The 11,694-nt window shown below is 39.1% G+C and overlaps 1 protein-coding gene across 3 annotated transcripts in view; it reads left to right on the top strand.

The window, feature by feature from the left end:
• The first annotated feature begins 258 nt into the window (after positions 1–258).
• LOC111874025 overlaps positions 259–11,694 on the top strand; it is a 28,638-nt gene continuing 17,202 nt past the window's right edge. For 2 of the 3 annotated variants that reach the window (XM_023869143.2, XM_023869142.2), the window contains exons 1-4: positions 259–1,933; positions 5,242–5,481; positions 8,810–9,018; positions 9,267–9,456. In XM_023869143.2, the coding sequence (XP_023724911.1) occupies positions 1,669–1,933; positions 5,242–5,481; positions 8,810–9,018; positions 9,267–9,456 (904 nt within the window). In that variant the 5' untranslated portion in view covers positions 259–1,668. Of the gene's footprint in view, positions 1,934–5,241; positions 5,482–7,453; positions 7,534–8,809; positions 9,019–9,266; positions 9,457–11,694 lie in introns of those variants that run through there. The other variant, XM_023869144.1, reaches the window with a different exon arrangement.

Genomic DNA, 11,694 nt, shown 5'->3' with positions numbered 1-11,694 from the left:
CTAATATTTCCTGTCCTCCGAGAGATCGCAACTGCTTTCGTCTCTGAGCCATGTTGAACTGGTAGCTGCGTGGTTCATACGTGCAAGCTTGGATTAGAACAAAGCCAATTTTGTTTAGGTTGTGACAGGAAATGACTCTGGTCGAGTTACTAGATAAGGCAGCAATCATTCCCAAGGTCATCTACGCAGTAGTTACGATTCAACGAAGCCACACAGCGATATATAGTGTTTTGCAACATAACGTGACCGTAGAGGGCCATATGGCCCGCCCGGTCCGCAACGCTTGGAAATGTAGAGGGCCATATGGACCGTCCGGTCCGCAATGTGTTAAGTATAAAGCAGCAGTGGCCAGTGTGTGGGAGTTCAACATTTTGAATTGAATTGAAATACCTATATTAATTTACTGTCAAAAACATAAATACGGAAACTTCATTAAAGATGCTAGTAAGAAGGTTGGCATAGATGAAAATGCAGAGGGAATGAAATATATTATATGTCATCACCAGAATGACAGTCGTAATATACACTTAATAAATACTTAAGGAATCTAGCAATGTTCAGATATTTGGGAATGACAGTAAGGAATCAAAATCATACTGAGCCTCATCCAGAGCTAGGAGAATGCTAATGAATCCGTCAAAACATGAGATTCTACGATACATTTTGTAATATATTGTTCACTTTTTCCAATGGTTTGTTTGCCTATCACCAAACCCCATTGTTTGGGATAACACTTTTCTGCTTGCCAAAATTGCTTGTTCAGTACAACCATAGCTGTCCCCAGCAGTATTTCTGGGCTGTCTGCTTTCTTCTCTTCAGATGCATCATGTCATGTAGAGAGCAATCCCCTACTTATCATAAAGCATTGATATGAAAAATGAAGGAAAAACCTCAAAGACGTCACAAGTACATTGGTTAAAGCAAGGTACATGGTCTATTCTGCCCTATGATACAAAGGTGTAGTAGTAGGTTGATAATTTATTAATCCTTTGTGGTAAAATTTGGGTTTCTCTCCTCCCACCAATCATACCCAATGCACTCATTCTGCACTCCAGCAGTACCATTTTCGGCCAACCTCAGTAGGTAGGTATACCAGCGGCGTATTGGTGACACTTTCGATATCATGTTTTTTCAAAGCACTCAAATATTGTTCATACCGATTTCTTGCTCAAATACATCTGTTTTTTGAGTAAAATAGAAATATGTTAAGTACTGCAAAAACCAATATGCTGTATGCTTACAATTGCAAGCATACAAGTACATGCGCGAATTGGTTGTGCGCATAGTAAAGAAAGACCAACAGAGCTGTAACTCACAAACTTTAAGGCGTTTAATTTCTCATTGGGGTGTGCCATAAAATTGGTAGGTGACTCGACATGTAATGCACAAAAATCAGCGATAAACTACACAATTTACTACCGAGCAATAGTGTTTCCCATTATATTCAAGAAATTTTTGGTGATGATAAAAATTGGAATATAGGCGGAGAGTAATGATATTTTATGCAGTTGCATCGCCTGCGAAGTGCAGAGGCGCTTGAAGATGGTGGTTGGCTCTACCGTAAGGAAGTAACAGATTTGTAAAAAGATGTTTAATTGTACATGTGTATATGCAAGATTGTGTTAAATAGATTGCTTACAGATAAATTAGAAGTGAATTTCTTTAATAATGCCATATCCATCTTCCAAATTAGCTGTCAGAGACAGTTTCGACGATGAAGATGTCAGTGATGATGTAGAAGACGAAGTTTTTATTCGTGATGGAAGAAATGGTTTTAAAGTTGATGAAGAAAGAGGAGTTAAACGGCCACTTATGGCTCCAAGAAGAAAGTCGAAATCAAGTCAGTTCCACAGTGAAATTGGTAGAAATCCTCCGTGCAGAGCGCTTTGCGCACCATTTTGTTACGGGTTCATAGCACTGGCTGTTCTTTTAGGTTTGTAATTCAGGAGACGATCTTGTTTAAATTAAAGTGAACCTATAGTTAACTCATTTAGTTAAACACACCACAGATTTCTAAACTTCGAGCACAGAATGGGAGCCGCGTTAAAATTTGAATTGCAAAATTGCCATCCATATTGTACCGAATTGCTGAAATATGGAAACATATTTTTGTGGCGGCGGTTAAAATTTAGATTGCGGTCCTCCAATTTATGATACTTTGCAGCCTGAAAGTCGATTACCTACGTTTTTGAGGACACTACTATCTCCGTTCCTATGATAAAAATGAATGTCTGACTGTAGATGGAAATACTGGTGACTGTGTTCCATGTAGATAATTGCCATGACCCAGAAGGCCACAGCCTGAAACATCCTGAAATTAGTTTGGTGTACATTAGTTGAATGGAAGAGTGGAGGGAACTTCTGGCTACTTGTGTGCATGAAAGCAAGAAACATGCAAAATTAATTGAAGTTTTCTAAGGTGCTCAGCCATGTCAATATGGAGTTAGTATCAAACTCTACAGAGACTCACTTCATCCTCATCAGCCTCTAATATGCAGACCGAGACAGTGTCTGATATTTTGGATACTGACTCCACTTGACATGGCTGGTCACACTAGAAAGCTTCGTTGTGTACAGTTGCTGCAAAAGCTTTAGTCACAACAAACTGTTGCAAGATCAGCTTCCAACACACCAAGAATTTTATTTCATGTGTTCATAACTTAAATCGGTGATGCAGTAAATGTATGGACTAAAGTGAAAACTTCAGAAGTTCGTTTGCATTCTAAAATGTTTATTGCAACTTTGCCTTCACTTCTTGGAATCACTAGAATGTAAATCAATTCAATTCAACTAAACGATTTTCTCATATACAAATTTGTGAATCATATGTATAGTTGTGTTGTCTGACTCAGCTCAGTTTACTAGTAAAGACTGCTGACAGTGGTGTGTGACCAGAACAAGGTTTATTATTTTGGACTTTTTTTTATTGCTAGTGGGGTGGGACTAAGTCCCTTGTACTGCGGCAACTTCTGGCCTATTGTACCAGCCCCAGATGATAGGTGAGGGTGATTGTGGAGCAATTGGTGGAATGAAGATTGTCAGGGGAACTGAAGTACTCGGAGAAAACCTGCCCCAGTGCCACTCTATCCACCACAAATCCCACTTGACCAGACCTGGGATCGAACCTGGGCCACCGCGGTGGAAAGCCAGGGACTAACCGCTTGAGCTATGGCACGGCCTTATTTTGGACTTAGTCCATCATTGTGAGTTTTCTCCAAACAACATTTGGAAACTGGCTCTGTATTTGTGTCATCAGGTGTAATGGGGAGAAAAGTTCCAACGTTCTATTAGGCCTTATGGAGTAGGACCCCCACCCCACACACACACACGCGCGCGCGCATGTGTGTGTGTGTGTGCGTGCGTGCGCAGGCTTGATAACAGAAAGATAACCTCAAGATGACAGACAAAGTCCAAAATAGTAACCTTATTTAAAGCCTGACCTTAGTTTGCAATTAAGCAAATTCCACCAGTGGTTAGTTGCAAAGTAGTCCTTTGTCAAACATGATTTTAGCAGACGTATCTCTAGTTCTTTACGTGTTGCAGAGCTGATTTTATCTGATTGTAGTAGAATATGCAGTGATCTGTATCTGTGGCTATATCTTTATTTTAATTCCATACTGGCTATCTAAACCGTTGGGTATAGAACATTTCACATATGCATGATGGATCTTCTGTTGCCCTTACTGCTTTTAAACCATTGAGGGACACTGTGTTGTGCTCAATATGTTTTGTTCAGAACTATGTTTAATGGCAGCATGACCATCATCACACTCAGCTGTCATTATATTACTACTAATGCATCATACTTTAGTTTCCACATTTACCTGAACATACCATGATCCCATTTCTCAAAACTTATATTCACAAGATGATGATTCACTTAAAGCCTTAATGTTATGTAAAGTGTTTTTCCCTTCTTATTGTTTGTATAATTGTTGAAATATATACAGTTCAACTATCTACATCTGCTTTCTTAATGGATATCAATGCTGCTCATGCAAAAAGAAAATAATACATTGAATTTTTAGAATTACTGGTGATATAAACATTCATGCCAGTGTGGGGTTCTTAATGTAGTCTTGTCATTACTCCGATGACAACCCACTTCTTCGGAACAGTTTGTTGGTCCTGAAAAGGACCGTGGTTGCTGAAATGTTTGATCGGAGAGGTAGCGCGGCGCGCGCCGGTAAGGAGAAAGGCTAGTTACGGTGAATGGCTGGTGAAAGGCTAGTCGTTGAGCGCAGTTGCTGGAGCGAAGAGGCGGTAGCTACGCCAGTTGCCCAGTGTGTCAGGTATGACTACTGGCGAGTCCATGCGGCCTAGTTGCCCAGTGAGTCAGGTGCGACCGGCGGACAGCTGTGGCAGTCATGCCTGGTGCAGCGAAGCGCTGATGCCTCCGTAGACCGAGCGCTGGCGACAAAGCCTGCCAGCTGATGTTGCTTGATTTGGCTAGCTCATAGACTGATGATGAACTGAATACTCGGAGTTGGAGCTGCCCCTTTTTATACACTGCTCGGTGGGGCGGAGCGAAACTTGGAATTGAGGAGGAAGAACTGATTGGCTAGCGCGTGTAATGACATAGATGCTGGCTAGCAGGAGGCGCCGTATAAATGCGAACGTTTGAGGCAATCTGATTGGTTAGCGTGCGTGATGGTGAAAAGTGATTTGAAGAGCGAGCGTTGCAGAAATACGTGATAATGTGGGATGTTCCCACAGCAGTAAAGTATATTTACTTGTTTACCATTATAAGTCAGTTCCACTTTCTCAAGTGATAAATTAGAGAAAATTTTTTCTTGTATTTTCTTAACTACTATATGATAGTATGTACTGTTATACAGTCATTCTCAGTTGTGACCACCAGTAGTTTCTTGTGCTTCGATTAGCTATTTTCATGGCAAATAAGTTTAAAAGATTTTTTCCCCAGTCCTTTGATGAATTTTCTTCAAATCATCTGTAAATCTGATGACTATTTCTGCAGGTTTCTAACTTTCAGATGTAGTCATGAGAAGTTTTTGCTTGAAAACAGCTACTTTTATATAATGTAAGTGTAGTAATCTTGAAGTATGCATTAGCGCTTAGGCAGGTCTCACAAAGCTCACTTCCATGTAAACCCAGATTTTTGTAGACCCTAGCTGTTGGTTACCATACATTAAGTTATAAACAAAAGTACCATAGTCAGTGGGGGACTACAGTTGCAGTTTAATACAGTAGTGTGATATTTATGTGTCTTTTCCTTTTCAGGTCTAATACTGTTGGTAGTATCTCTAGTGATGTGGTTCCCATTTCCATTAGACAAAGTGATAAAGTTCTGGAAAGTCGGTGAAGGGTCTCAGTTGGACAGTATAATAGTTCCTTGCACTGAGCTAGTTGTTGAAGATGTATGGACCAGAAGCTTACCAAAACTGACAGTGGAGTCAGCTGTGCGACTAAATGATGTCAATAGGGATGGTGTCATGGATGTGATCGTGGGATATGGAACAGGTTTGTTGTGCCCTGCTAGGTAGTACAAATGAGGTGTTATGTAAACAGTTTTATGCTACAGTACATTTTCTTCGCTGTTTGTATCTTGTTGTGTATCACGATTGGTGGTATTTGGCCATCATCACAGCAATAAAACAAGAGAATTTTATATAATTTTAAATTTTGAAAATTTTAAAATTAGAAAAATTCTTGCAACTTCATGATGGTTGCTTGTAGTATATGATTGTAATGACTGGCAGTAATATGTATCTGTATTAGCAGAATTAAATAACAAAAGATGTATTTGATGAAACTGCCTGAAGATGGCCCCACATGTAGCAACTATCAAAACCAATGTGAACAGTTCAGTTGGTTTATTTTTATTGTTGTGTTGATGGCAAAATGCCAGCAGTACATTACATTTATAACACACCTATAAGGAGGAAAGCCCATATTTTTTCTTCTTTTTTATGTAAGAAGCTTGAACTTTATAAATGATTACAAGTGGAGATCGTATTATCTTAGCCAGTCTCTTAACTATATTTTGTCCTTAGCAATAATAATATGATATGGCAGTTCCATGTGTCCCCCCCCCCCTAGGTTGGCTTATGTGTAGCATATTATATTTAAGTATCCTCTTACATTCCACACTTCTATATGTATAATACAAACTCCGTCACAAATGTAACACTTTATTGTAGTTCTTGTTCCCCTTCTTTCACACTACATGTTTCGGCCGCAACCGGCCATCATCAGGTGTATTTCACTTCATGTAGCAGTCACAATGCACTCAATATTAATATTTAAACTCCTAATTGCCAATTGTTCATAGCTCTGTCGTCAATTGGTATCCGATATTTCAGAATTCCCCTTGTCGATTTTTGTCAATTATGTTTAAAATCTTTATTAATATTCATACGTCAGTTGGTTTAAAATTTTAAATTCTCAATTTAGCTTTAATATTTAAAATTTAAATTTAGATTTAAAATCAAAATCACAATCACAGAGATACCTGCTCTATGCTTATGTGTGCTGCAGCGGCTACCTCTTGCTTTCAGCACAACTCGCGTGTTATTTTGTGCAGGTTCTCTGTGTGCGTGCCACTGGTTTTCTTTAATATGTTCATTCTGAAATATCGGATACCGATTGACGACAGAGCTATGAACAATTGGCAATCTGGAGTTTAAATATTAATATTGAGTGCACTGTGACCGCTACGTGAAGTGACACCTGATGATGGCCGGTTGCGGCCGAAACGTAGTGTGAAAGGAGGGGAACAACTACAACAAACTGTTACATTTGTGACGGAGTTTGTATTATACATATAGATTATGTGTAGCAAATTAACAGATATTTAATGTGAATAAAGTCTGGTTGTAGATGTACATTGCAGGGAGCCTCTTCAGTACCATCAGTTTAACTCTTTAACCACGCATTCTTCAAGCACTGACATACCCTCCAGACCAATTCTTTTTATACGTATATATTTCGGGTTTTAAAATTTTTCTTGTTCTCTTCATTTTGCCTGAATTGAGTTTACTGACGCTTCAACTTATATTCTTCAAACCACTGTGAATATCCAGATGTTTTACAATGCATATGTAGTTTGTGTTGGTAAGGAGAAAAAAGTAGAGGAAATTGGAAACTTAGGTTTTGCATAGTGGATACACTAGATATGCACAAGCACAACTGGGGCTGGTCCTGAAGGCCATAAACACCCAGTATTACCATAGTAAGTCTACTCAGCAATTTTTGCACCATTGCTATACATTACTTTTTTCTTAAGAGTAATCTCTGTCCCAGAATTCTGAGTATGTTGCTGGTGATGTTCACACAGTCTTCATGAACTCTTTGTAGATAATTGAAAACTCAGCCTCAGGGTCATTAAGTTATGTTTTGTGACATTAGCCACTGTGGAGAGATCAGCTATAATGTCTCAAATTTACTATGTGTCTGTTACTGTCATCTTAATGTTGCTTTGTTTTGTTTTCAGGCCTTGTTTACAACTTGGGCCAACTTTTTTTTTAGCTTTTGATGGCCTTATAAATATATTATTATTTATTTGCATATGTTGTAAGTATTTCTTTTTCTTTTTCTATGCTGAGAACAGCTTTTTTTGCTTTTATGATTGTGTGTATGTATCTAAAGCTAATTTATTTATTTCATTGTATACTATACTCATTTGAAAGGACAACTTGCCGTTCTTGTGCATAATTTAACCCTTTCAGGACCTCCAGTACTCTCAGACATTTTCAGTGTTATATTCTGGTCCACGACTGAGGTTAACTATTTAAAAAAAGAGAGAGAGAGAGAGAGAAAGAAAGAAAAGGAAAAAAAAGCTTTTAAATTGTTCAAGTTGATTTGTTATTTATTGAAATAAATGACCTTAAAGAGATACTAGACTAAAATATGGCCTTGATGAAAGTATTGCTTTCAGTAATGAATAAATATGCAATAAAATGTGTTTTGCTTAACATCATGAAGTTTCATAAATTTTCAGGCAGAACTGTGCATTTCTAGTGAACTTTCCTTATTTTATATGGCAGAAACAGGCTTATGGTATTGCATCTGTGTGTTTGTCCCAAAGTAAGGAATAACTTTTGGAGCAAATGACAGAATTGTTTGAAACTTTATATGTAAATAAAGTCAGTAGAGTCCACTCTGCCTTCGATCATTTTACTTTCTGACCATCCTGCTTCACTTTGGCTGCGCCATAGCTCAAACGGTTAGTCGCTGGCTTCCCACTGCGGTGGCCTGGGTTCGATCCCGGGTCTGGTCAAGTGGGATTTGTTGTGGACAAAGTGGCGCTGGGGCGGGTTTTCTCTGAATACTTTGGTTTCCCCTGCCAATCTTCATTCCACCAAATTCTCCATCATCATAATCCCCCATGGCAGGCTACAATAGGCCAATCATTGGCTGCCGTGTCGAGTGGACCCATTTGGACTCCACCCCCCACTAAGCAAATTAAAAAAATCCTGCTTCACTAAAATTTCCATTAAGCAAAATTTGTGATTTAGTGGTTTAGTACTCTTGCATTATATTCAGTAGGTACCAGGCTCAATCCTTGACCTACCCATGTACAAATCTAACACGTACATTTCTTTTTTCATACTCACATCCAGGTAAAAAGCAGGTCACAAGCGCATTCATGGTCTTGTTGCTTACAATTCACATGCATCTTCTCATTTAATTATATATTACCCATGCAAATGAGAAAGTATCTTTCAGTAAACTATTAAACAAACAGAACAAATACTGAGTATCTCCGCTGATGATATTCCATTTGCATTGTTTTAATTTTTACATTTTTATAAGAAATACCAGTCCCAGGTTTGGTTTGTATTTTCAGGAGCTGATGGACATAATGTACCTAATTTTATGTGTACTCTTTACTTCGATCGGAAAACTCCATGCCTAGGCGGTGTAATAGCGCTAGATGGTTTGACTGGTAATACCATTTGGCAACACTGGACATCCCATCCTATATTCACAGTGGATTGTAGTGCAGATCTCACAGAAGACAAGACCAGTGACTGTCTGATTTCAGGAAAGGGTGGAGTAAGTTTGGAAGTATCCAGCAAAATACAAAATTCATATAAGAATTTGATTTAATCTGTACTGTGCATTTGTGATTTTGTGAAACTTATCATTTCTAGTTGTAGGTTACAAAATACCTTCTCTGTCTGCTTTTGCAGTGAAATTTCTTAAAAAGATTTTAAAATTGTGCTGTGAAAATGCCAGTTGTTAATATTGACATTCTCTTTCCCATTTTGTTTGTTCATTAATGCATTTTAAATGCCCCACAGGTACTGCAGCTAGTGAACGGTCATGATGGGAGTAATGTTTGGCAGTTTGTGGAACAAGTTGGAGGGGCAGAGCTTCATGGGGAACCATTTGTTGACATTTTCTCAGCCCAGTTTATACAGGATGTGGACGGTGATGGATTACCTGATGTGCTGGCTGCTCACACACAGGACACACCTGAAGGAATGAAGGGTGCATGTGACTTAGACTTGTGGCTTCTAAACAGTAAAATTCTACAAACCCTTTCCTCTAAAAATTAGAATATAGAACATTTTCTCTTTACCCTTGCCTTACCTTCCTGACACCCATTTGACACATCTCTCTGTTTCATGAACCATCTCTCTTCTGAAAGGAGAGGAATGTAATGTTATTTTGTCTCAGCTGTGGAATTGAAACAGACTGCAAGTAATGACAGTTCTGAAACAAACAACATTATTATCTGACTTAATAATATTACCATACAAAAGAAAATACCATTACGCATTAGTTCTAGTAAAATCCATACGATGTTTGAAAAACTCCATGAATATTTCCCAGAATGGCGTCTTTTATAGACCGTATTCTTCATTTAGCATTCTTTCCTTGGTTTGTATTTATCATCATCATCATCAGTAATCTGTCAGACGACAGGTCCACAGTCTGTTTCAAAACAATTCCTCCACTTAATGCGATCTAGAGCTTTCTCCTTCAAATGACAGTATCCTCTTCTGTCCCCAAGGTCATCCAGCATCTTCTTACATCTTCTCTTCGTCTTCTTGTCACGTCTATCCGCCCCTCTATCTTTCCATCAATAACTTCTTTTAGAAGGCAGTTTCTGCGTAAAACATGACCAATCCAATTAGCCTTCCGTTTTCTTATTTCATGTAGGATATTCCTCTGCTCACTGACTCTAATTAACACTTCTTCATTTCTCACATAATCGGTCCAACTGATCTCCATCCTTCTCCAACACCACATTTCGGAACTTTCCAGATGTTTCTCATCTACTGCCCTAAGTGTCCATGTTTCAGCCCCATACAGAGCTATGCTCCAAATGTAGCATTTCACTAGTTTCTTCCTCAAATTTAACCTTTAACGGCCGAATGTCACGTATACATGTCGCAAGCAGTAAGCGGAGTTGGCCGAATGACGTGTGTACATGCCACAGGACACATGCTTTCTTTGGGAGTGCTGGCAGTTTGTCTTTGGGTTGGAAACCTAATCAAACCTACGTGAGGTCATGTCAGTGGTTCATTCCTTAGTTCTGAACAAAGAAATTGTTTGTCTCGGTCCTGGTTTCGATACTATTTACGTTTAGATATGACTGTTTATGACCTCGTCAGTCAGATAGAGCCCAGCTTTCTTTCGAGAACTGATGAGGAAATATTTATCGATGCTTGCAAATGAGTACTTCCAGAGCCTTCAAGGAAGTGTAACGCATTCAAGGATTGGTTTTCAGAGGCGAATTATCAGTCAGGAAGTCAGTGTCAGACTGTCATATATTTCGTTATATATCATTTTTATTTTGCGTCTTGGAAGAGGTATAAATCCGCTGAGCCAGTATTACTTTGTGAGTAAAAGTCATCTTCGCCACTGCAACTTTCAGTATGTGTCAGACTGGCACTCTTTTCGACTGGTATTATAATTACTTTGCATCACTATTTTTCGAATATTACCAACGGGTGAGAGTGTCTCTTTGTCAATCAAAATAATTTATTCAATCTTGCTAGAAACCCCCCTGCCCCAAGATGATTCTTCAGTTGCACAAGCCGAATATCATGGTCAGTGGCGTTTCTCGGGGGAGGCCAAGGTTACCTGGGGCCCAACTGGGTCAACTGGAGGTGAAAAATTCACAACACTGGTCAACCAACAGGAAACAAAGACGTATTTGTTCTCAGAATAAGAGGCGCAGATGCACACTCTACTACTGTTGGCTGCTTCGTGACGTGGATTGCGCTGTGCATGTTCTGGCTACTTTGAGACATGGCACACGCGCATCAGGGTGTGAGTTATGGTAAACTGTAAAGTGACGCAGTTCAAACTCATGTACAGTCTGAGCAAAATATTATTGTATATAGTGTGATTATATTTACATTATCACCATGATTCAAGGCTGAAGAAAAAACAACAGGTAAGTCCTTTGGAATTTCATAACATATATAATAAAGATTATATTTTGCAATTCATGACAATATAATCACAGTTAATTTTCGATGAAGAAAGTTGTCTTCTGGGTTTAGGCACCGTGTATTCTTCGTTTTGGCCGACGTTTCGGAGGAACGTAGCGCCTCCATCTTCAGAGCAGTTGAATAGCTGCGGAGAGCAGTAGCTGTGGTGATAGGATGTGGAAGGTGCTGCTTATATACGAAGTAGGCAGGGGGGGTGGGTAGGGAGAACGGACCAATGGGAGCAGTGGAGAGCGATTAAGGCCATATATGGTGTGTGACTAAG

The sequence above is a fragment of the Cryptotermes secundus genome, unplaced genomic scaffold (assembly GCF_002891405.2).
Source record: "Cryptotermes secundus unplaced genomic scaffold, Csec_1.0 scaffold1683, whole genome shotgun sequence".
Taxonomy (NCBI): domain Eukaryota; kingdom Metazoa; phylum Arthropoda; class Insecta; order Blattodea; family Kalotermitidae; genus Cryptotermes; species Cryptotermes secundus.
Note: the sequence above shows the minus strand (reverse complement) of the source record. Positions and strands in the feature narration are given on the sequence as shown.